The following is a 27103-nucleotide window of genomic DNA, read 5'->3' on the forward strand; positions in this document are numbered from 1 at the left end:
ACTTCTGGACTCTCTCCATTGCCAACATATCCTTTCTTAGATATGGGGCCCAAAACTTCAAAATGGAGTCTGACCGATGCCTTCTAAAGTCTCAGCATTACATTCCTCCTTTTATATTCTAGTCCTCTCAAAATTAATGCTGATATTGCATTTGCCTTCCTTACTACCAACACACCCTGCAAGTTGTGGAATCCTACAAGAGGACTCCCAAGTCTTCTGCTCCTCCGATTTCAGAATTCTCTCCCCATTCAGAAAACAATCTACACCTTTATTCCTTATGCCAAAATACATGACCATACACTTCCCTACACTGCATTCTATCTGCCACTTCTGTGCCGTGCTTCTCATTTATTCAAGTCCTTCTACAGGCTCCCTACTTCCTCAAAACTGTCTGCACCATCGGCAAACTTGGTCACAAAGCCAACAATTCCATCATTCAGATCATTAACATATAATTTTAAGCTAACAGACCCATACAAACCCCTGCAGAACACCAAGAGTCACAGGCAGCCAATGAGAAAATGCCCCCTTTATTCCCACTCTTTGCCTCCTGCCAGCCAATCTTCTGTCTATACTGGCATCTTTCTGGTCATACCATAGAAACATACAAAACCTACAGCACAATACAGGCACTTCAGCCCACAAGGCTGAGCTGAACATGTCCTTATCTGACAAATTACCTAGGGTTACCTATAGCCCTCTATTTTTCTAAGCTCCACGTATCCATCCAGGAGTCTCTTAAAAGGCGCTATCATATCCGCCTCCACCACCGTTGCCAGTAGCCCATTCCACGCACTCATCACTCTGTGTAAAAAAAACTTACCTCTGACATCTCCTCTACTTCCCAGCACCTTAAATCCATGCCCTCTCATGCTAGCCATTCCAGCCCTGGGAAAAAGCCTTTGACTATCCACATGATCAATGCCTCTCATCATCTTATACACCTCTATCAGGTCACCTCTCATCCTCCGTCACTCCAAGGAAAAAAGGCCGAGTTCACTCAACCTATTCTCATGAGGCATGCTCCCCAATTCAGGCAACATCCTTGTAAATCTCCTCTGCACCCTTTCTATGGTTTCCACATCCTTCCTGTAGTAAGGCAACCGGAACTGAGCACAGTACTCCAAGTGGGGTCTGACCAGGGTCCTGTATAGCTGCAACATTACCTCTCGGCTCCTAAATTCAACTCCATGATTGATGGTATGCCTTCTTAACCACAGAGTCAACCTGCACAGTAGCTTTGAGTGTCCTATGGACTCGGACCCCAAAATTCCTCTGATCTTCCATACTGCCAAGAGTCTTACCATTAATGCTATATTCTGCAATCATTTTTGACCTACCAAAATGAACCACCTCAAACTTATCTAGGTTGAACTCCATCTGCCACTTCTCAGCCCAGTTTTGCATCCTATCAATGTCCCCGCTGTAACCTCTGACAGCCCTCCACACTATCCACAATTCCCCCAACCTTTGGATCATCAGTAAATTTATTAATCCATCCCTCCACTTCCTCGTCCGGGTCATTTATAAAAAAATCACAAAGAGTAGGGATCCCAGAACAGATCCCTGAGGCACACCATTGGTCACTGACCTCCGTGCAGAATACCACCCATCTACAACTACTCTTTGTCTTCTGTGGGCAAGCCAGTTCTGGATCCACAAAGCAATGTCCCCTTGGATCCCATGCCTCCTTACTTTCTCAATAAGCCTTGCATGGGGTACCTTATCAAATGCCTTGCTGAAATCCATATACACTACATCTACTGCTCCAGCTTCATCAATGGGTTTAGTCACATCCTCAAAAAATTCAATCAGGTTCGTAAGGCATGAACTGCCTTTGACAAAGCCATGCTGACTATTCCTAATCATATTATGCCTCTCCAAATGTTCATAAATCCTGCCTCAGGATCTTTTCCATCAACTTACCAACCACTGAAGTAAGACTCACTGGCCTATAATTTTCTGGGATACCTCTACTTCCTTTCTTGAATAAGGGAACAACATCCACAACCCTCTAATCCTCCGGAACCTCTCCCATCTCCATTGATGATGGAAAGATCATCGCCAGAGGCTCATCAATTTCCTCCCTCACCTCCCACAGTAGCCTGGGGTATACCTCATCCGGTCCAGGTGACTTATCCAACTTTATGCTTTCCAAAAGCTCCAGCACATCCTCTTTCTTAATATCTATATGCTCAAGCTTTTCAGTCCCCTTTAAGTCTTCCCTACAATGGCCAAGATCCTTTTCCGTAGTGAATACTGAAGCGATGTACTCATTCTCAAAGTCCTCTGCTTTCTCCTCCGGTTCCATACACACTTTTCCACTGTCACACTTGATCGGTCCTTTTCTCTCATGTCTTATCCTCTTGCTCTTCACATACTTGTAGAATGCCTTGGGGTTTTCCCTAATCCTGTCTGCCAAGGCCTTCTCATTGCTCCCTTCTGGCTCTCCCAATTCATTCTTAAGCTCCTTCCTATTAGCCTTATAATATTCTAGATTCCTGTCATTACCTAGTTTTATGATCCTTTCATAAGCTTTTCTTTTCTTCTTGACTAGATTTACAACAGCCTATGTACACCACAGTTCCTGTACCCTACCATTCTTTCCCCATCTCATTGGAACGTACCCATGCAGAACTCCACGCAAATATTCCCTGAACATTTGCTATATTTCTCCCGTACATTTTCCTGAGAACATCTGTTCCCAATTTATGCTTGGCAAGGTTCATTTCCCAATACCAGATCAAGTACAGCCTCTCCTCTTGTAGGCTTATCTACATATTGTGTCAAGAAACCTTCCTGAACACACCTAACAAACTCCACCCCATCTAAACCCCTTGCTCTAGGGAGATGTCAATCAATATATGGGAAATTAAAATCTCCCATCATGACAACCATGTTATTATTACACCTTTCCAGAATCTGTCTCCCTATCTGCCCCTCGATGTCCTTGTTACTATTGGGTGGTCTATGAAAAACAGCCAGTAGAGTTATTGACCACTTCCTGTTCCTAACTTCCACCCATAGAGACTCCGTAGACAATCCCTCCATGACTTCCTCCTTTTCTGCAGCTGCGACACTATCCCTGATCAATAGTGCCACACACACACCTCTCTTGCCTCCCTCCCTGTCGTTTCTAAAACATCTGAAGCCTGGCACTCGAAGTAGCCATTCCTGCCCCTGAGCCATTTAAGTCTCTGTAACGGCCACAACATCATCACCCCAAGTACTGATCCACGGTCTAAGCTCGTCCACTTTGTTCATAATACTCCTTGCAATAAAATGGACACATCTCAAACCATTAGTATGAGTGTATCTCTTCTCTATCACCTGCCTATCCTCCCTCTTGCACTGTCTCCAAGCTTTCTCAATTTGTGAGCCAACCGCCTCTTCCTCCGTCTCTTCAGTTTGGTTCCCACCGCCCCCCCCCCCACAGCAATCCTAGTTTAAACTTGCCTTAGCAAACCTCCCTGCCAGGATATTGGTCCCCCTGAGATTCAAGTGCAACCTGTCCTATTTGTACAGGTCACACTTGCCCCAAAAGAGGTCCCAGTTATTCAGAAATCTGAATCCCTGCCCCCTGCTCCATTCCCTCAGCCACAAATTTATCCTCCACCACAACCTCAGGCTGTTCTCCATCCCACTTCAGGATATCGTGGATGCAATCAGAAATATCCCGATCCTGACACCTGGGTGGCAAACTACCATCCGTGTTTCTTTCCTGCGTCCACAGAATCGCCTGTCTGACCACCTAACTATGACGTCCCCTATCACTGCTGCCATCCTCTCCCTTTCCTTACCCTTCTGACCCACAGGGACAGACTCTGTGCTTCCCCCAAATAGGTCGTTCCTCCCCCAACAACAGTACTCAAACAGGAGTACTTATTGTTAAGGGGTACTCTCTAGTATCTGACTCTTTCCCTTCCCTCTCCTGACTGTGACCCACTTATCTGTCTCCTGAGGCCCCGGTGTGACTACCTGCCTATAGCTCCTCTCTATCACTTCCTCACTCTCCCTGACCAGACGAAGGTCATCGAGCTGCATCTCCAGTTCCCTTAAGCGGTCCCTGAGGAGCTGCAGTTTGATGCACCTGGTGCAGATGCAGCAGTCCAGGAGGCTGGGAGTCTCCAGGACTTCCCACATCTGACATTCAGCACAGAACACCGGCCTCACACACATACTTCCTGTCTGTATTCTACACAGGCAACCCACCTCGCCTCGACCCATTAATTCCTAAGCCCTGTTAAGCCAAAGGCTTCCTACTCTGTCTCCCTCTACTCTGATGCCCGCCCTATAATGCTGTCTCCTTCTAAACTCCTCTCGCTGCTCTAACTGGCTGACATCCATCCACTTGCACAGTCGTACCTCGATCAAACCGCTGAAGAAATAATCATCTACCCTTATCTTGTTTAGCAGCCTCATGTGCAGCATACCACGGAATCTTTTCTTTATTTTTAAGTGACCTCGTGTGCAGAATGTGTGTCAACACTTGCGAGATGCCCCAACACATCCTTAGATTGTGTTGGTTATTAATGCAAATGGCAAGTCACTGTATGTTTCGATGTACATGTGATAAATACATTAATCTCAAACTGATGTTTTATTTATATACACACACATACATATACATACACAAAAACCTGCAGTGTGAGCGAGTGGCATTCTAAATTTCTAACTGTGCCAATGGGGAATCTGGCTTCCTCACATTGGTACAATTTAAGCAGCATCTGGGCTTCGCAGCATGGAAGTGACTGAGCCAATTCATGATACTCTGTGCAACTACCCACCCGCCATAAATGCCAATGTCCAAAAGGAAGTGCCAGGTCTATGCAAGGGCTGAAGTAGAAGCAGAAAATAACTGCGACAGCAAGTTGGAGCATGAAAGTGAATGCTTATATCTCTCGGTGCATCTGCACCAGCAAAATATACATGACAAACACACAGCTTAGGCTAGTAACATACCAGTCTTGTTTGAAAAGTAACATAATGAAGAGCCACGTGCATTTTTATACGATCTTCAACACAATTAAATATATCCAGGTGCTTTCCAAGAACACGAACAAAAAAAAAATCTGCAGGGAGCCAGAAGGAAACTGGAATCTACAGCCAAAAATCTTGCTAAAGACATGGGTTTTAAGTTCCACCTTAAATCATTAACGCTGTGGCTAAGACCACATTTCTAAAACATCACAGTCCATATTGTAGCTGTTCTGTTCCATTTTTCAGCAGAAATCCATGATGAAAACAGTTGACATCTGCAGCTCCTAAAGTTCCCAAACACAGAGTGGAGCAACAAAATTCAGTAAAATGAAGCACCCAGGACACTAATGAGATTATATTTCTTGCCTTGATGCCCAAACAAGTGGAAGGAAAGGATGGCAAAAGATAGATAGGTAGGTAGATATTTCATTGATTTCAAAAGGAAAGTACAGTGTCACAGTCGCATTGCAAGTGCAGGGATATAAATATTAGAAGTAGAAAGAATAAAAAATAAGTTACCTCAAAGTCTAATGGGGGGGGGGGTCATCACTTCCCTGGCTATAGGTTGACTCATTATACAGCCTAATCAGCTCAGTTGTCTTAGTCTATTACTAAAAGTGCTCCTCTGTTTACCAAGGTGGCATGCAGGGGGTGAGAATCACTTGAGGAGTATGTGATAAAGAGGTAATCTACAATTATGAACAATTACATCAAAAGAGCATCAAGTGTTAGAATTAATCACAATATTGAGCCTCAGGGTTCAAGTACAGGAATTTAAAAGTTCATTTTATATTAAAAAGTGCTCCAAGGTCACTTAAAAATTACTATGTTTATCTTCCGGTCATCAAGCCAAAGTACTCCTCAATACCCAGAGCCTGGACTGACACCAACCTACTGCCCTCTGCTGTGCCTATTGTCTTGTTTATTATTTATTGTAATGCCTGCACTGTTTTGTGCACTTTACGCAGTCCTGGTTAGGTCTGTAGTCTAGTGTAGTTTTTGTGTTGTTTTACGTAGTTCAGTGTAGTTTTCGTATTGTTTCATGTAGCACCATGGTCCTGAAAAACGTCGTCTCGGTTTTACTGTGTACTGTACTAGCAGTTATGGTCGAAATGACAATAAAAAGTGACTTGACTTGTACTCCACAGCCTTTTTACAGTCAAGGCCAGAGAACAAATTCATAAAATACACTTTATCTACAAGTCATTGCCACATACCTGTCGCCTTCCTGTTTCTAGACAGGAAGCATTAACCCCATATTTGCATGATTACTTTATGACTTTTACAAATGGTTTTACACATTATCATACCATAAGTTAAAGTTCTTAGTTCCAGAAGCCTACTGTGCTGGTTAATTAGTTTTAAAAGGACATACTTAGTGCCAGGGAAATGAATGCAACCTATTTACACTAAAGGCTTTACTCTGTTAGTAACTAATTTTGTGACTCCACGTTATATGGTTCAAAACTTAGTTCAAGCCAGCTCCTTAATGGAGGTAAAAATATATGCATTCAAGTTGTTGTTGGTATGGATGTGGCAGCCAAGAAGCCCACCCATGCAATTAAGTATTTTAGGCCATGCCAAGTTATTGCTTCAACTGTACCATGCCAGAGGTACAGAAAGTTCAAGTACAAGCTCCCTCACTTCCTTGAAGTACTTCATTCAACAGCATGCAATATCCCTTATATTATAAAACTTGCAACAAACATGAAACAAAAGATTTTTTAAGAAATCTTAAAAAAAAAGGGATTATTCAAAGATCCAATATCAATACCCACAAAAAGCTGCAGGAACTCAGCAAATTAGGCAGCCTCTACGAAGAGGTCTAAACAGTCGACATTTCAGGCCAAGACTCTTCATCAGGACTGAAGATGGGTCTCAGTTCAAAATGTTAATTGCTTATTCTCCTCTACAGATGCTGTCTGACTTGCTGAGTTCCTGCAAGCACTTTTTGTGCTGCTCAAGATTCCCAACATCTGAAGAATCTTGTGTTTTGAAATATCAATAAGATGATTTTTCTATATGATCTTTTAAGACACATGCATCCTTTAACATTGTTAATTCTCAATACCCATTACATAAAGTTAATAACTGTGGTCACCTTTAATCTCTTTGGCTCTGAAAGGTTATGGAGATGATCCAGCAGTTATACTCCAAGTGTGGCTCACCAGATCTTCACTGTCAGTACAGTGGGCTTACTACTTAACCAAAAGCTTCGCAGAAAAACTAGCTCTGGTAAGACAATTAAAAGTGAATATCTAATGTGAAAGATATTCACATTACTAGCATCCAAAGGTCATGCTGCCCCTTCTAGATCTCCTTGTTAAAAAAAAAACACCAGAAAAAATAAGGAAATAGGATAATGCTGAGGAAAACTGTAAAAAAAAATTAAAATTAGAAGTTTCAATCTACCATTCAATGTACAATGAATTGTCAATTCAACCCATCCTATCTCTCAGGAAATTGAAATCAATACCACCTGGCATTAGAAAGGGTTGGCAACACAGAATGTGAGGAACAGCCAAGATACTTTTTTGTTATTTTGTCACCCTGAATTTCCAATTAATAGTAAGTACAGAGAACAGTTAAGTGCATTCTACAAATTTACACATCAGCTTGGGTTCTGGAAAAATTAAAGATGAAGACTGGAATGTTTGACAAATTATTGTTCAATAAGCTCTTTTTTTAAAAAAAAGGGGGTGAAAGCTTAAAATAGAGCTGCTTGCCTTAAATCAGTAGCTCCTGGTCACAAAATTCACTCTCATTAAACTCAACATGCTCTGGGCTATTTCTGTTCAGTAATTAATCACTGTGTAATTGCTGGGTTAACAAATGTCTCTGTATAGAACAAGCTCAAATGCAGTCCCATAAAAAAAGCAAACTCACTGAGATAATGTGTTCATCATACATAAAGTCTGTTATCAGTTTAATCACAAGGTTTCACAATCCAGAGACAGCTACTCCAGTTCAACCCAAAAACCCACATTCACAACCAAAATTAAAGCTGAAATAAATACTTACTTTGTTTTGTAAACATATGCATTGTACCTAGAGGTCTTTATGTATTTACTGAAGTAGGTGTTTCATAAAGAAGGTCTTTTAATGAGGTACAGGTTGTGTGACACTTCAGCACACAGAAAGAATACCAGACTAATAAAGTGTGGTAACCCCCTCCCATCTCCCCACCCCAATATACCACAACCCCCTGTGGATTCTCCCAACATTTTGTTTAAAGTTCTCCATCTAAATTGTTTATTTGGGGAAGTTGAGTTCAGTAATTGTGGTTAAGAAATGGAATAGGAACAGAATATCCAGCAAGAGCCCCTTATGTAAAAACAAAATACTCTGCAGATTCTGGGGTCAAAGCAACACGCTGAAGGAACTCAGCAGGTCAGGCAGCATCCGTGGAAACGATCAGTCAACGTTTCGGGCTGGAACCCTTCATCAGGACTGAAGAGAGAAGGGGCAGAGGCCCTATAAAGAAGGTGAGGGGAGGGTGGAAAGGAGAAGGCTGGAAGGTTCCAGGTGAAAAACAAGTAAGGGGAAAGATAAAGGGGTGGGGGAGGGGAAGCAGGGAGGGGATAGGCAGAAAGGTGAAGAAGGAAAAGGGGAAAGCCCAATGGGTAGTAGAAGGCGGCGGAACCAAAAGGGAGGTGATAGGCAGCTGGAGGAGGGGGCAGAGTGAAACTGGGATAGAGGAAGGGAGGGGGAGGGAATTACCGGAAGTTGGAGAATTCGATGTTCATGCCAAGGGGCTGGAGACTACCCAGACGGTATATGAAGTGTTGCTCCTCCAACATGAGTTTCGGATATGTCCATACATAGTCATAATCATACTTTATTGACCCCGGGGGAAATTGGTTTTCATTACAGTTGCACCATAAATAATAAATAGTAATAAAACCATAAATAGTTAAATAGGAATATGTAAATTGTGCCAGGAAATAAGTCCAGGCCCAGCCTATTGGCTCAGGGTGTCTGACCCTCCAAGGGAGGAGTTGTAAAGTTTGATGGCCACAGGCAGGAATGACTTCCTATGACGCTCTGTGTTGCATCTCGGAGGAATGAGTCTCTAGCTGAATGTACTCCTGTGCCCACCCAGTACATTATGTAGTGGATGGGAGACTTGTCCAAGATGGCATGCAACTTGGACAGCATCCTCTTTTCAGACACCACCGTGAGAGAGTGGCCTCCTCTACTGCCATGATAAGGCTAAACTCAGGTTGGAGGAGCAACACCTCATATACCATCTGGGTAGTCTCCAGCCCCTTGGCATGAACATCAAATTCTCCAACTTCCAGTAATTCCCTCCCCCTCCCTTCCCCTATCCCAGTTTCACTCTGCCCCCTCCCCCAGCTACCTACTACCTCCCTTTTGGTTCTGCCTCCTTCTACTACCCATTGTGCTTTCCCCTATTCCTTCTTCACCTTTCCTGCCCATCACCTCCCTACTTCCCCTCCCCCACCCCTTTATCTTTCCCCTTACTGGTTTTTCCACCTGGCACCTACCAGCCTTCTCCTTCCCACCCTCCCCCCACCTTATTTATAGGGCCTCTGCCCCTTCCCTTTACAGTCTTGATGAAGGGTTCTGGCCCGAAACATCAACCGATCTTTTCCACGGATGCTGCCCGACCTGCTGAGTTCCTCCAGCGTGTTGCAAGATCCCCCCCATGTACATCTTCTGTTTTGTAACGCCCAGCATCTCAGAATCAGATTTATTATCACTGAAATATGTTGCAAAATTTGTGTCTGTAACTTTTTGTTGGAGTACAGCAAATCCTTGTATGACTTCAACGCAGTTTTACTAAACTGTATTTTTTAGTAAAAGTAACAAACAGCAAATTACATTTACTGTGTATGGTTGCCAAAAATTTATTTACAAGAACAGTAAATTCTTTGTTAGCATTGGCTGACTCCAACTCAAAAGCATTAATATTAAGATTGTAACATTATGGCAACTGTGGTGGTGGAGAGGGGGAGAGGAGTCATAAGTCATATTATTGACTTTCATCCCAAAAATGCAACTTTGTTCTCAATTGGCAAGTGATACAACCAGCTTCCAGCTCTGCTCCAATGACTTTCTCTGGCTACCTTTCACGAGGGGAAATACCTGCCACAAGACAAGCAATGAGCTTCTTTCCAAGATAGTAAGCATTTCATAGTTAAACAAGCACAGACTATAACATGACAGGTGTCAAGGTGTAATATATAAAATGATTCAGTGGGTGGGGGGGGGAGCAGAAAAAAGATGTTTGAAAATAACAGCAGAGGTGTTGGTGTGCTGATTTGCTTTCAGTCATTTATGTTACTACTTAGAACTATTAAGAAACACGTTGAGTTCTACTCTTACTGAAAAATTCAGTGGTCAGGCAGCATCTGCAGAGACACAAGACTCAGTATTCACGACCCTTTCATCAAATGGGAGGTCATCGACCGACAGCATTAACCCACTCTTATCTGGAGGTGCTACCCAGCCTGTTGAGTATTTACAACAGCATTTTATGCTTCTAAAGGTTCTTGCAGTTGCTGAATTTATCTGAATTTTATAGGAGCACCATTGAGAGCATCCTGATGAGCTGCATCTCCATCTGGCATGGGAGCAGCCAAGCATCAGACCGGAAGTCCCTATAAAGGACTGTGAGAATAGCTGAGAGGATCATAGGAGTCTCCTTGTCAACCTCTGGGGACATTCATCAGGAGTGCTGTGTGCCCAGGGCCCTTAGTATTATGCACCCATCCATCCAGCATCCTCTTTGACTTTCTACCATCAGACAGGAGACTCCGATGTACTAAGACAACAGCAGTCAGGTTGGGAGACAATTTTTTCCCTCAGGCCATTGGGCTTCTGAACTCCCGGCCACATCGCATTCGGTGTCACTGGTTAATCTATTCTATATCTAACAATATTTAATTTATGCACTTTATTTATTTATGCATAATTCATCTGTTGATCTTATCCATATTTGCCCAAGTTTTTGTGTGTTACATTTGTGTTATGCATACTACAGTGCTTTACACTCTGTTCCAGAGAAACAAGGTTCCGTTTGACGATATACATGTATATAGTTAAATGACAATAAACTTGAATTAATAACCATTATTAGACACTGATACTGTTACCCTTGGGAATTACAGAAACTCTAAAGCAACCTCTTACATTCCATGCGTCAATTTTTTCACGCACGAGTTCTATATTAACATATTTTTACAAGAATTGAATGGGAGTACATGAGTTGTATGGCACATCTGAACCTGAGTGAAAAAATTGATGCATGGAATGTAAAAGGTTGGCCACCCTTGCTCTAAAAGAACCAAGTAAGAGAGACCAGAACAAAGACAGTATTATTTTGCTCCAAGCAGAAAGAGCAGAGTTCCTGTTGTGGGAAAGTATGGATGACATCCATGACGCAACATTAATGACTCCTGTATAATTTATCTGAGAAAACCATAAGTCCTGCCGAAGGGTTTTGGCCTAAAACGCCAGCAATACTCTTCTCCATAGATGCTACTTGGCCTGCTGAGTTCCTCCAGTATTGTGTGTGTGTTGTAGAGGAACCTGAGGTTGGATCAGTCAACTTCTGCTTCAGCACAGCTGTGGAAAAATTACTTAAGGCAAGCTTGAAACATGCTCAGATTGCCTTTGCATCTTTCTATAGGTCATCTGCACAAATTGGAGAGATATTCTCTCCCCTGCCCCCCCCCCAATATAGGGTTCTGTCATTGTCATCGGTTATATCTATGTAGAAACATGCACTAAACTGCAAAGGTCAGATAATTTGAATGAGGAATTGCTATGTTTAGATATTTCTAATCTCAATCCTTTCTCAAGACGTGCAATTGCAGTCAAATTGGCTGTTTCATACAAAGCATAATTAAGAATGCCCTCACAATTAAGTCATCGCGTTATAAGATTACTTGTTACCCTAGAAAAGTTTTCATATGCTTCTCCTTCCTAGTTTGGCTCATGTAAAAATACAGTTAATATTAAAATATTACAACAAATGGACAAGTTTTAGGTATTTTTCCCCACAGTCCAGGTTCTCCCCAAATTACAAATATCAATTTATGTCCACATTTGGAATACCAGTGGGATGGGTTTGCTGGCCGCTGCAGATGTCTTCAGCCAGTCATTTCACCCCATGTGCCTTCTCTTACCACCAACCTTCATCCCTGCTACAATAACTGGGAGCTGGGTTGAGCCAAGCAGAGCTGCAAGCACTGAGCAGATTCGGTAATTCCAGACGTGCTGGAAATCAAACATGCTGTGTTTACTTGTTCTCCCATCACAGCAGTTTCTGTGATCCCGGACCACACACCATTTTTAAGAACATAGAACAGTACAGGCCCTCGGCCCACAATGTTATGCTAACCTTATAATCTAATCTAAGATCAATATATCTCTTCCCTTCCACATAGCCCTCCATTTTCTATCATCCATGGCCTACTTAAGTGTCTTATGTCTCTAATGTATCCTCCTCCACTATCACCCCTGGCGGGCATTCCACACCCACCAGTCTCGGTGCAAAAAGAATTTACCTCTGATAACCCCTCTATAATTTTAAGTTGATTGCAGAAGAGTATGCCCCCTTGTTCGTCTCCAGAATCAGATTTAGTATCACCATCACATGTTGCGAAATTTGTTAACTTTGCAGCAGCAGAATGTAATATGTGATAATATCGGGAAAAAAAATCTGTGAATTACATTCAGTATATATGTGTGTATCAAATAATTAAATTAGTGCAAAAACAGAAATAGAGAAGTATGAGTTAGTTTTCATGATTTCAATGTCCATTCATAAATCAGTTGGCAGAGGGGAAGAAGCTGTTCCTGAATCGAGCTTAGTAACTTCAGCTTACTGTTTTCAGGAGCGGAACCCTGTCTTAACCTGGGGCCTGTCTGTACTTGCACTTATGTGTTGTATTAAACTTGTAATCTGCTGGCCTCTTGTCCTAAATATCAGTTTCCATGTTTCATAATTCAATTTCAAAGTAAATAGGCATTGTCAATGTCTTTGAATAGAAAAGTCATGTTTGGCCAATTACACTTTTATGGAGTAACACACATTGTGGATAAAGGTGAACCAATGGATACAAAATACTTACTTCCAGAAGGCATTTGGTAAAGTGCTGCATCAGAAGTAATCGCAGGGGGAGAAAACTCCTAGTGTAGGAGGTATGGATAAAAAAAGCTGGCTGGCTACCAAGAAATAATGAGGAGGAATAATTGATTGCCTTTGGGGTTGCCGAGATATTACAAGGGATCAGTGTAGGGGCCTCAACTTTTATGCTTTGAGGTCATGGTTGCTACATACGTTGATGACACAAAGATAACAAGAAAGTAAGCTTTTAAGAAGACATATGGAGGTTATAAAGAGATATTAATAGATTAATTGTGTAGGCAAAGATCTGACAAATGGAATATAATTTGGCAGGAAAAATAAAGACAAAAGCACTTTATCTAACTGGTAACAGACATCCATGTTCTGAGAAGCAGAAGATTTGGGTGTACCAGTACATGATTCACAAATGGCTAGTGTGCAGTTATAGCAAGTAAACAGGAAAGCGAGCAAAAAAATTTTCATTTACTACTAGGGATATGAAATACAAAAGTATAGACATTATGTTTTCATTACATAGAGCATTGGTAAGAATACAGTATGCAATATTGGCCTTATTATTTAAGTTTAATGCTTGGAATGGATCGTTTTACCAGAAAAGGTTTGACAGGCTTTGTTTCAGGATTGAAAAAAGCTGCAGAGGTTGTAGTCTTAGGCTACTCCATCGTGGGCACTAGCCTCCCCACCTTTTGAGGACAACTTCAAATGGTTGTGACTCAAGAAAACACCATCCAATTTTAAAGACATTCACCATCCAGGACATGCTCTCTTCCCATTACTGCCAGAGAAGAGGAACAAGAGCCTGCAGAGTCTTCAAAAGCCTCAATGTTTTAGAGACAGCTTTTTTCCCTCTACCATCAGATTTCTGAATGATCCATGAACTCACTAGTCTGCTCAATCACAAAGGATCATATTTTACAATGTACATCAGTGATAATAAACCTGATTCTATCTTCTCGAGTTTAAACAAAAGGACTTGACTAAAGAGTTCAGATCCCAAGGAGGCTTAACATGATGGACATGGAGGCAGAGATTTCCTTTATAGGAGTGTCTAGATGTAGAGAGTCACTGTTAAAAACACAAGGGTTGCCCATATAAGACAGATGAATTTTAACATTTTCTCTCAGGAGGCCATGTGTTCATTTTTTGAACTATTCCCCATGTTCTGATGGAAGCAGAGTTTTCAAATTTAGATAGACTCTTGATAAGGGAATGAAGAGTTGCCATGGTTGCAGTGGAATGTGATGTTGAGGTTACAATCAGTTCAACCATGATCATATTAAAAGGTGGAGCAGGGCCAACAGGCAATTTCTGCTCTTCATTTATACATTCATTCAGTCTCTACACTTAGCACAGAAATGGACCCTTTGGCTCTCCATCCATGCCAACCTTTTACAACATACACTAATTCTACTTGCCCACATTAGGTCTGCATCCTTCTATGTTTTGCCTATTTCAGTGCCCGTCTTCACATGTGGTCAGAATGCTGGTACAGGACAGAGGGTGACCTTGTCACACTGTCATCATTCCACACCATGAACCTCCAGAAGATCCCCCCTACTTTCTAACCAAGAAAGATCTCTAACCACACCTTCTTCAGTGTCATCAAGAGAACATTACCACAATCATTATGATGGGGCACGAGATGAGAAGAGATGCCAACTCCATCATCAAGACAGTATTTCATTGGACCCCTGAAGAGCAGAGGAAACACGGGAACCTAGAGACAACTTGGCACCATACTGTAGAGGCAGAAATGAAGTCCCTGAACCACACCTGGGGCACAATAAAGAAGACAGCTAAGGACAGACAGAGATGGAGGACCTTCATTGCTTCAATTCATATTTAGAATCTGCCGCCCGAGGATGTGGTGAAATGAGAGATATGAATCTTTACAGTAGAGATCGTACATTTAGTCACTTACTGCCTACCAGTGCTTACTGCCTACTGTCCTGACGAAGGGTCTCGGCCTGAAACGTCGACTGTACCTCTTCCTAGAGATGCTGCCTGGGCTGCTGCGTTCACGAGCAACTTTGATGTGTGTTGCATCTATTTCAGGGGTTCCCTTTATGCCATGGACCCCTGCCATTAACCGAGGGGTCTGGGAACCTTCTGCTGATAATCCAGTGATACTGGGAATTGAAAGCAGCTACAGCTTGTCAGAACCAGGTTTTTTTTTAAAAAAATGGCTGCTACAGTACAATAAGGTCTTTGGATACAATAGGCTCTTTTAAGAGCCTCTTAGATGGAGCTTAGAAAAATAGAGGGCTATGCGCTAGGGAAATTCTAGGCAGTTTCTAGAGTAGGTTACATAGTCAACACAACACTGTGGGCCAAGGGGCCTGTAATGTACTATGAATTTCTATGTTCTACAATTAGAAGGAAATTCCAAAAACACAACTTTGTCTGTTCCTCTGGATCCACATTAGTTACATGAAATCAATCAAGCCTTCTATAATTAATTTAGTGGAAAAAGGATATGATAACTAAAAGAGATTCCACATGAAACTTCAAGCATGCCAATTAAATCCTTGTCAGGGGAGTAGAAGCAATCTTAATCCTCTTCAATAGCATTCATGACACAGACATAATTGTCAGAATTTCTAAACTAGGATGTTATACTTGACTTACTGTCTTACACTGATATCCCATATAGACAAATTCCAAAAGGTTTTGAAAAGAGCTCTCAGTAGTACTTGGTTGAAGAAGTTCCTATTGGAAGTCTTACATTTACAAAATGCTAAAACCATATAGCCTCAGTTTAAATGTAATCACATTTTCTTGGAGCTACTTTATGTGTAACATTTGAGGTCTGCCATCCTGCTGTACTACAAGCTGACTTAGAAGAACTAATTCAGTGCTCAAACTGAACAAATGACAGGTCATCTCATATCATTCCACCAACATCCAAGGAATTACTGGAAGGAAGAAATGTTATATTAAATGCTTTAGAGTTTGTATACGTCAACTTATTGCCCAATTAAGCTCGCCATTTTTGTATTATTCTAGGAAAAATTCTTAACTCTTCACTATATGAAAACAAAATCTCCTGAAGCTATTGTCATAACATTGCATAATTTTCTAGACGTAGCAGTAAACATTAATACATAACTTATTCAATCAAATCAGAAAAATATCACTTATGGTAATGTCATCTTAGTGCTTCAGGTCAATCGTTGCATAGTTCAAAATCATCCTCCAATAACCATCTGTCCTCCTTCCACTTCACACAACCTTTTCTTTTGTGAGAATATGTGATGTCTCCAGCAATGCAGATACACACTCTCAATGTTTAGCTATTGCAACATAGTCCTAATCAAGCATCCTTTGGATAATTGACAATATAATCCTAGGCAACCCCTACAGTTAATTCACGATTCTTGTCTTGGGTCACAGTCAGGTTATTAATGACAAAAAAGGAAACTACTTTACTGTCATATAATAGCTCCATGATAAAAGCAGGAGTACCTCCTCTACTATAATGCTTTGAGAACCATCAACGCAAACTTAGACCATAAGATCTATTCTGCCATCCAATAATTGCTGAATTTGTAAACCCCTATTCTCCTGAGTTCTCCTCATAACCCTCAACTGTGCAAGCTTAATTCAAAACTTCTGACTTGGGTGTGGGAGTACAAAACCTCTTAGAAATTTGTTTTATGAGATCACTACTTTCATAACCTTCCTACTACTGTAACACATCATTCACGAAGACACTAATATTTTGCCCATTTAAATTGCTTCTTCTGGCAAAGATGCTACTTCCTATTAATAATCCACAACTTTCAGTGATAAAGCAAATCTAACAATGTTCTTGTAATAAAAGAAACTAAAGATTAATCAGTTTCTGTAAAGAGCAAAGATACCTTAAGCTCCAGGGACAACAATGCACCTACAAAAGAGAAAAATAATCATAACCTAACTTCCTTTTCAGATGCTACCTCGCACAAATTATGAGAATCTTCTGTTTACATTAGTTGTTTAAATTTAATATATAGTATGAATACCTATAAAAGCAAGCCCTTATGTCTTTATTTCTTGCAGTACTTCAGTGATGATGCACATTTCTCATTTTCACCAGAAATGGTTTCCATTCATTCAAAACATCAGATTCCTGTCAGAACCCGTGTGCATAATGTTGTTAAACGAAAGGTTCCACAGTCACCGGGGATTGTCTGGCATTTCGCAATACAATCGTTTTTATTGGCTTAGCAGGTGTTGATTTGTCAAGAAACACCAGAGCAACTACTTTATAAAACATATAAACCATCCATTTCTCATGGCTTATTAGCATAATACCACTACCTTCAAGATTGCCACAGTCAACTTTAGAATATCAAAATGATTTCTTTTAATGATTCTTAGAAAATTTAGGCATATGTATTAACAATGTTTCCAAGATTTACATTTTATTTCCTAGAGATCTTATAAATGTCCTACAGTTCAAAATATGGTACCGAAAGCATTTTTCAATTCCTCCTATCACCCCCCGAGCAGCCAGTGTAGGCCCAAGCTTTGGTTTCAGTAGCAAAGCAGCTGGAGCAGTTCACCGCCAAGAGATGAATGAACATTTCAGGAAAGTGAGCGAAATCACACCGACCTTCACTTCCAGTCCCAAGCCTCAGGCTTTCCAGTCCATCCGGACCGGCGTTTAAATTGTCCAATCACCGGGTCGTGCCTTGCTCTAGGATCCGTACCGTGGCATAGCGATACCCTTGGGCCGCCCAGCCCGAAACCATTCTCGATCTCGGCTCGGCACTTGGAACAATCCAACCTCACAGCCGGGTTAGGTGGACAGGGATCAACTCCTCTCCAAATTGCTCACTCCAGTTCCATAGCTGACACGATACCGACTCTGTCTGCGACATCATGAACATGTTGCACTTTGGCTTTGTGATCACCAGAATGGCCCATCCTTCAATTCAGCTTCACCTCTGCTTACTTTTTCATTGCTTGTAGTGTTAGTTTACAATTTTCTTCAAAAAATATGTTATTAGTAATGTGTTTAGTAAAATTTCTTGCCTCCCTAACTACCAGTAAGCTGTTGATTACGCCATCTTAAACTGGAAGTTTTTTTTTGTTTTCATTAAACACCTTCTTTTAATATAAATTTCTAAACCAAACCTGTTGTTCTGTCAATTCCTGCAGTGTACAATTGATTACAAAAGATTGCTCTGTAAAAATCTGCTGACTTTTACATTGCTGTGTTTAATTCAGATTTCTGTTCCCTCTTCCACCAGGTCACTGCTTATTTGTGCCATTGAAATTTGCAATGGCTTTGACTTTAAACATCTCTAATCAAGATCTCCTCAACAAATTTTTGGGTCTGATGGCAACCCTCATTTCTCTAGTACGGATGAATACTGTTGGCGTGGATACAGTAGACGGAAGGGCTGCTTCTGTGCAGTATGACTATGATTTCACAAAAATTTAATTTTTTTCTCTCTCCCCTCCCCTCCCCCACCCCCATTGCCAATATCATTCAAATAAATTCCGGAATCCTTGCTATCCTTAAGTGAGGTGACCGGAACTCGCAAGCACACTTAAAGCCAAGAACCTTGAATTTATTTACATTATTCTTGATTGGACCTTCCACCCCCAGATATAAACACAGTCTCTTGTTTCAGCACCTTATTTCTACACTTAAAATTGTTTGACAGCTTATATTATCTCCCTCAATCATCATAGCCAGATACTTAGACCACCTAATTCAGTGCACAAACAGAATAAATTATGGCTTTTCTCTTATCATTCCACTAGCATTCAAGGAATCACTGGGGAGATAAATATTATATTAAATGCTTCAAAGTTACATGTTCTCAAGCGCTTACATTAGAATCAAACATATTTAATGAGTGATGGAACTCCCATTTCCAACACAGAGCGTCATAGGAAGTCATTCCGGCCTGTGGCCATCAAACTTTACAACTCCTCCCTTGGAGGGTCAGACACCCTGAGCCAACAGGCTGGTCCTGGATTTATTTCCTGGCATAATTTACATATTACTATTTAACTATTTATGGTTCTATTAATATTTAATTATTTATGGTGCAACTGTAATGAAAACCAATTTCCCCCAGGATCAATAAAGTATGACTATGACTATTTCCCCTCATCTGCAGAGTATCCTGAAGTCTGGTACTCAGGTCCTTACTGCTTACTACTTTTGAGATTCACATATTCCGCTAAATTTGAAATTATACCATTTCTTCAATGTATCAAAATGATATTCTTCATGCACAGTCTCACCAGGACATTCTGGTCAAATTACTTTTCCAGATTTTAAGACTTTATATTTATGATTAAGAATTGTTGCAGTCAGTGCTAAATACTCAAAATGCCATAATTCACTATCTCCTTCAAAAACCTTAAACCACTTTACAGCAAATGCAGGAAACAGGACAAGTAATTTAAACACAGCACACTTCCATGAATATTGTGATATTGATCTGTTTTTATGATGTTGGCTAACAGACATACATTGACCAGGACAATGTTATCAGCCACAGTCACTGAGTAATAGGATCGCTCATGCTCTCTCATGGCTTAATAAGGGAATAATCACGTCATCATTGTTACAACTCATCTAAGACAACACTTTAGAAAAATGCAGCTGCACTGGAATACAAGCCTAGTCTTCTGTGCTCAACTTTCACACACAGGGCATTGTACTTGCTGACTTAGAGGAAGAGTAAAATCCTTTCCACTTCTATTATTTAGAATATAGAAATTCCCTCGTTTTTATATACGCTAACAGCAATCTATTCCAAATCGTTAAAGGTAATTTGCAAATATATCCAACATACCATTACTATTTAACATCTATTAGCTGCAGCACAGTGGTTAGCACAAGACTTTACAGTACCAGCAACCCACGTTCAATTCCTGCTGCTGCCTGTAAGGTTGCGACTGTGTGGCTTTCCTCTCACAGTCCAAAGACATATGCGCTGGTTGGTAGGTTAAATGGTCATTGTAAATTGTCCCTGTGATTAAACTGGGGTTAAATCGGGGGCGGGGGGGGGGTTGCTGGGTGGCGTGGCTCAAAGAGCCAGAAGGGCCGATTCCACACTGCATCTCAATAAATAAATATAACTGTCATCTAAAAGATGGCACAATCAATAACATAGCACTTCATTGTAAATCGTGTAAACCATGCAATCAGTTCACGGATTGTGATCTGTATAATGCACTCAAATTTCAGGACCAGGTCTTGAACACACAACATTGAAAGAAAGGCAATATTACTGCCGCCAAGCCAATACATCTATTGCATTACACTTACGAAATAAACAGACTTCAACATTGGTGACCATATTGGTATACTCTCTACAAGTTATATCAACTAGAATATTTACTAAATACTGTGTCAAACTTGCAGAAACTATAATGTAAAATTGGGTAAGCAACTCACATTTTAAAATACATGGAAGAAAATATGGATGCATTGACATTAATCAGCTAAAAATCAAAAGCTGTTTTTTTAACGTTGTATGAAGTATGAAAACAGTTTATGCACCTCTAGGTCACACCAAAATAGACAGTGGAATGTGAGGGATCATAGCAGTCCCAAGCACATAAAATGCAATTGGAAATTGCACTATTTATCAACTGATGCAGGTTGAAAAATAAAAAAAAGTGTTTATTCGATATTACCATGTACAATTAGACCCTGTGCAGGCATAACTTTAATCAAACCTGCCACCAACTCAAGTGAAATTGCTACGTTTGACGAGGACGGGGTTGCTTGATGGGAAAAGATCTTCATACCTGTGCTGTCAAAAGGGTACTGCTCACAGCTGCTGCCCCCACTTTTCCAGGTACACTTGTACACGGCTCCACCTTCGACTATCTCCGGCTGAGAAGTATTCGCCTTTGGGGCTCCAACTAAAATATTCCTTCTAGGAACATTATAAAAAAGGTAGAGAAACAAAAGTCTTTGTTTGGGTTACTGTGTAGTCACCTCTCAACCAATACATTTCATCCTACGACAGCAGCAAAGACGCATCACTTACTGAAAGTAGCTTGCTTCACAGATTTATGTTTTACTTTTGACCAACAAAAAGAGATGAAGTATTTAATAATCACACAGGATACATACTTTGTCTCAATGTGTACAGCAGCTAATTCAGTAGAAGGTACGGTAACCCCATATCTGCTATATTTCGATAAACATTATAACATTTGTAATATTTTGCTGCAATGTGTGTGTTCGTAGAGAGAAAAAGAATTCTTGACAATAAACTCATTCAGAGAATGCTTTTAACCTTCCACTTACTGCGTCAAGGCAGGTGTGAAGAAGTCGACAGCAAATCCGAAGTAACTACCCTGAGGACCGGAGTAAACCGACGGGCTGGTGTCCAAGTTAAAGCCAGAACAACAGGAGAGCGAGAGCAAAATCACGACAAGCGCCTGGTTCCCCGTCTCCAAACCCATTATTGAGCTTTGAGTCTTTTTCTTCGCTTTACAACGTACTGGAGTGCTCCCGCCCCCGCCCGTCCCGTCCCGTCCCGTCCCGTCCCGTCGCAGAACGAGGACTGATCCCGTGGACGAGGCTGCCGGTTTGTCTGCGGCGACCAGACGAGCTGAGCGGAGCGTTGCGGACTGCTTGGCTCTGCGCGAACGAGGACAGCTGCACCCACCGCGTGTTCGGCTTCGATCCTAGACTAGACAGTCTCAAGGTTCCGATTCAGAACTCTAGCCCGGCGCTGCCAATAGCAACCGGACGGCCGCACGCCGCTCGTGGCAGGAAGTGAAGTGTAAGCAGCGTTCGATGTGAATGGTTCACTTCTACGTGAATCAGTCTCGCCCCCAACGCCTGGACTGCGGTGTAAAAGGCAGCTTTCCTCCCACGTCTTTCTGCGAGAGGGAAGCTCCACCTACTCGCTGTCTTGCGGTGATTCAACGCTAGTCATACATTTCAACGTCTTACATGGTATATTGCAGCTACAGAACAATGTAGCCGCTAGGCTCCGTCTCAAGAGATCTTGTACTGACTGGAAACGTGAAACAATTACTCAGCAGTTTCCCAGGCTATAAATAACACAACGAAAGCAGATAGCTTGCGGAATGAGACATACTTAATGGCTCTTGGGAGACGTCACTGGTGATAGAGATGGCAAGAATCATTTGAAGCAGTATACATTATAAACTTAGTAGACGTTATCGAGAAGATTAATTGAAGAGCAAAACACCTGCAGACGCTGGAAATCAGACATAAAATGCAGAAGTGTAGGATGTACGTAGCAAATCAAGCAGCATCTGTAGAGAGAGAAAAAAGTAGAAGTTTTAATGTTCCGCGTGCATTATCTTCCCCAGACCTGCTGGGTGTTTCTAATATTGTTCTATTTTTTCTGTCATCTTAAACGTTCAGAATGGATTACAAAAAAACAGCGGCTAACATTTCTGATCAACGCGTGGTAATATCGCTTAAAAGTAATGTCCAATTTTGTTTTTCAGAATGACACATTTAGAAGCTTTAGTCACTGATTAAGAATACGCAAGCCATGTCCCTAAACATAAGTAGGACCTGTTAGTGTACTCTTATGAACTTGACTTGACTTGAATTTTCTTGCTATTTAAAAAAAATGCTCAACCACGTAAAATACTCCATAAATTATAGATCTTTGGCATTCTATCTCACGTCTTCAAAACCAGGGATAGCTATTTACCAGTGCAGTGACCAAGGTTTCTCAGCCTTCAAAGCTCTTAAACTACTACGTGGGATAAATTGCTGGCAATTACCATCCCAACTAAGAGAAAATACTCATCATCTAAAAAGGTGCCGCCAGGCAGATAGGAAAACGGATGGAGTTCCAAGGACTATCTCTATTAATTCATGAGGTTGTGGATGTGCACATACACATCTGCCCCATAACATTATTGGTATTGGCTTCTTATTCCACCATTTACATTGGCACAAGTGCACCACAAGGCTGTGTACTTAACTCCCCACTCTACGCTCTTTATACTTATGACTGTCTGGCTAAGCACAGCTGCAATGCTATTATGCTATTTTCAAGTTTGCTGATGACCCCACTGTTGTTGGCTGAATCAGAGGTGGAGACGAGTCAGCATTCAGAAGGGAGATTGACAATCTGGCTGAGTGGTGCCACAACAACAACCTCTTACTCAATGTCAGCAAGACCAAGGTGCTGATTACTGACTGCACAAGAGGAAACCAGAGGTCCATGAGCTAGTCCTCATCGGAGGATCAGAGGTGGAGAGGGTCAGCAACTTTAACTTCTTCAGTGTTATTATTTTGGAGGGCTGTCCTGGGCCCAACACGTAAGTGCAATTATGAAGAAAGCACGGAGTTTGTGAAGATTCGGCATGACATCTAAAACTTTGACAAACTTCTATAGGAGTGTAGAGAATATAGTGACTGGCTGCATCACAGCCTGGTATGGAAACACCAAATGCCCTTGAATGGAAAACCCTACCAAAGGTAGTGGATATGGCCCAGTCCATCACAGATAAAGACATTGAGCACACTTACATTACACGTTGTTCCAGAAAAGCAACATCCATCATCAGGGACCCCCACCACTTCATGTCATGTTCTCTTCCCCCCCCCATTGCCAGGAGCCTTAGGACTCACACCTCCAGATCCAGGAAAAGTCATTACCCCTCAACCATGAACCAAACTTCACTTGCCCCATCATTGAAATGTTCCTGCAACCTCTAGACTCACCTTCAAGGATCTTCATCTCACATTCTTGTTATTTATTGCTTATTAATTTATTTGTATTATTATTATTTATTTCTTTTTGAATTTGCACAGTTCATTGTCTTTTACACACCAGCTGAACACCCAAGTTTGTGCAGTCTTTCATTAATTATATTAATATTATTATTCTGTTAATGGATTTGTTGAGTATGCCCACAAGAAAATGAATCTCAGGGTAATATATAGTGACATATACTTTATACAAATGTACTTTATTGTCGCCAAACAATTGATACTAGAACATACAATCATCACAGCGATATTTGATTCTGCTCTTCGTGCTCCCTGGAGTACAAATCGATAGTAAATATTAAAAATTTAAATTATAAATCATAAATGGAAAATAGAAAAGGGAAAGTAAGGTAGTGCAAAAAAACTGAGAGGCAGGTCCAGATAGTTGGAGGGTATGGCCCAGATCTGAGTCAGGATCCGTTCACCAGTCTTATCACAGTTGGAAAGAAGCTGTTCCCAAATCTGGCCGTATGAGTCTTCAAGCTCCTGAGCCTTCTCCCAGAGGGAAGAGGGACGAAAAGTGTGTTGGCTGGGTGGGCTGTGTCCTTGATTATCCTGGCAGCACTGCTCCGACAGCGTGCGGTGTAAAGTGAGTCCAAGGACGGAAGATTGGTTTGTGTGATGTGCTGGGCTGTGTTCACGATCTTCTGCAGCTTCTTCCGGTCTTGGACAGGACAACTTCCATACCAAGTCATGATGCACCCCAGAAGAATGCTTTCATATATGTACTTTGATACTAATTTACTTTAAACATTGTGCTTTTAAATTGTCATGTACTGAAAGTTGTTACTCGTGGGCTATCCAGATGATTCTGTATACAAATACACTGAAGTAGTGAAAAGGAAAACAAAGGGCAAAATGAAGCATTACACCTACAGAGAAAGTGCATTGCCAGGTCAAATAATGTGCAAGGCCCAAGATAAGGTAGCACAGATGATCACAAATTCATCTTTAAGTGTGTGAGCAAACTGTTCAAGAGTCTGATAACAGCTGGATAAAAGCTGTCCTTGAGCCTGGTGGTACCTGCTCGTGAATTTTTGCATCTTCTGCCCAACAAGAGGGCAGAGAGGAAAGTATGAGTCAGGCAAACGGGGTCCTTAGTTATGTCGGCTGCTCTTCCAAAGCAGTAGGAAATGTAGACAAAATTGCTGCCGGGGCAGGGGGTGGGGAGGCTAGATGTTTGCAAAAAGAGAGCAAAAAAGTGTACATGGGTTCATTGTCCATTCAGAAAGCTGATGGTGTAGGTGAAGCAACTATTCCTAAAACCTTGAGTGTGGGTCTTCAGACTCCGTACCATTTTCCTGATGGTGTACATGTGCTTCCAAAACCAAACAAGTAATGCTGTGTGCACCCACTAAGCACAATTATCATCAATGAATTCTCCATGGTCTATACTGAATCTTGGGGATTAATATTGACTGGAAACTTAACTGGACTACCCATAGCAGTACTGTTTCTGAAACTGCAGGGAAAGGGAGCTCATTTCACTAATGAAAGCCTCTCCAGTTTAAGGAATACAGAGGATGACTAGCACTCCTTTTAGCCTCCTTGTGATATATATACCCAATCAAGGAAGCATTTAGGATAGAGTTTCAAGTTCATCTGGGATGGGCCAGTTTCACTGGTAACTTATGATCGAAATAAATAATACAATTGAAAGTAAATCCTTCCAGTTTATAAATGCACTCGTGTTATTGAGAATGGACTACATAATCAGATCTAAGACAGTATGTTAATTTAAACTTCATGTGGACTGTCAGGTTACTGAGCTTCTGACATGAAAATTACTTATGTTGTTCTCTCTCCACTTCCCTATTAAATTAACAACAGCGGTATTCTCTTGCAAGCACCAGCCAATCAAAAATGAGACATCTATCATTAAGAACCTATCACCCAGGACGTGCCATCTGGCTTATGTAGTTTAGTTTTGAATATGTATTTCTTATTGTAATGTACAGGTTTTTAAAATTGTTATGTTTTGCAATGTACTGCTGCTGCAAAACAACAAATATCCCAACATATCCAGTGATATTAAACCTGATTCTGATTCTGATCTCTGCTACCTCACCCATTCACAAGAAAAGTAAGTGAAGGCAGGGCTTTAAACTGAGAGAGGGAATGTTTAAAGGAAATATGTAGGCAAGTACTTTTTACACAAAGAATGGTAAGTGTCTGGGGAAGTGGTGGAAATGAATACAATAGTGGCTTTTAAAGGGCTTTTAGATAAGTGCATCATTTGCAGAGAATGGCGGGATATGATTCATGTTTAAGAGAAGAGATTTGGTTTAACTTGGCATCATTTTCAGTGCAGATATTGCAAGGTGAAGAGCCTGTTTCAATAATCTGACTGCTTACCAACTGGGGGCGATCAACCAGCCCCTCCAAGATGGGGGATACCCAGTCTCGGACCATTGGCACCACATGTAGCAAACTTTGTAGTTTATGAGATGGAAGCAAATGAGAAAAAAAAATGAGTATGACATTAGTGAATAAAACTGACAGCATCAATATTTGAATATGACTTTCATAACCCCAAATAGCACAGCAGATGAGGGGATACAGGATGTATAAGTGCTAAATGGTAGAAATAAGAAACAAAATAAACCAAGGTGTTTTTTTTTTCATATCTTAAAGATACATTGACCAAACTTGGGTACATTAGCCTAGTAGTTGTGGTTCTTTCTACAGAAAGCTTGAGATTGTCAATTAAAATCTACTATGACAGGTCATGGAACAGAATTTAATAAATATCATATTTGGCATCAGCAATTGGACATGAAAGCTGCTGGCTTACTGTAAAAACTCAAATGCTTTGTGAATGTACTTCAGGGAAAAGGACTTGGCACATTACATGTGAATTCACTTAAACAATTTGAGGTCAACTCTTCATGCCTTTGGACAAAAGCATCATCCTGCCAGTGTTATAGAGGAAGAAGTATAATTTGATCATATATGTGGTTTATTGAGTATTTGACATCTCATTTTGGATTTGGGGATTTAAACAAAATAGAAAATTCAATAAATGAAGTATTTTGTAAATTCACCTATCTGATTGCTTTCTGCTTTTTCACTCCTTCATCAAAGTTTTTCCTGATGGCTCCAATTCTGAAAACATAATCTTGGATTTATTATTTTTGTTTGAGAGACTCAGCCAAATTCTGCGGTGTCAGTATCAGCCGGCAGACCTTGAGCACTGTGCAAGAGCTTGCGGGGCCTCAATGTATCCTAAACTGGTCTGTGTAGATGTCAGAGTACAAACATGAGCCCAC

At 41.1% G+C, this 27103-nt stretch overlaps 1 protein-coding gene across 1 annotated transcript in view; it reads right to left on the reverse strand.

The window, feature by feature from the left end:
* itgav (integrin, alpha V) overlaps positions 1–21606 on the reverse strand; it is a 103023-nt gene extending 81417 nt beyond the window's left edge. Inside the window, exons 1-2 of the mRNA XM_072261724.1 lie at positions 21372–21606; positions 20864–20994 (exon numbers count right to left, since the gene is read on the reverse strand). Of these exons, the coding sequence (XP_072117825.1) occupies positions 20864–20994; positions 21372–21529 (289 nt within the window). The 5' untranslated portion in view covers positions 21530–21606. The remainder of the gene's footprint in view (positions 1–20863; positions 20995–21371) is intronic.
* Between the last annotated feature and the right edge of the window lie 5497 nt (positions 21607–27103).

This window comes from Mobula birostris, chromosome 6 (genome assembly GCF_030028105.1).
Source record: "Mobula birostris isolate sMobBir1 chromosome 6, sMobBir1.hap1, whole genome shotgun sequence".
Lineage (NCBI taxonomy): Eukaryota > Metazoa > Chordata > Chondrichthyes > Myliobatiformes > Myliobatidae > Mobula > Mobula birostris.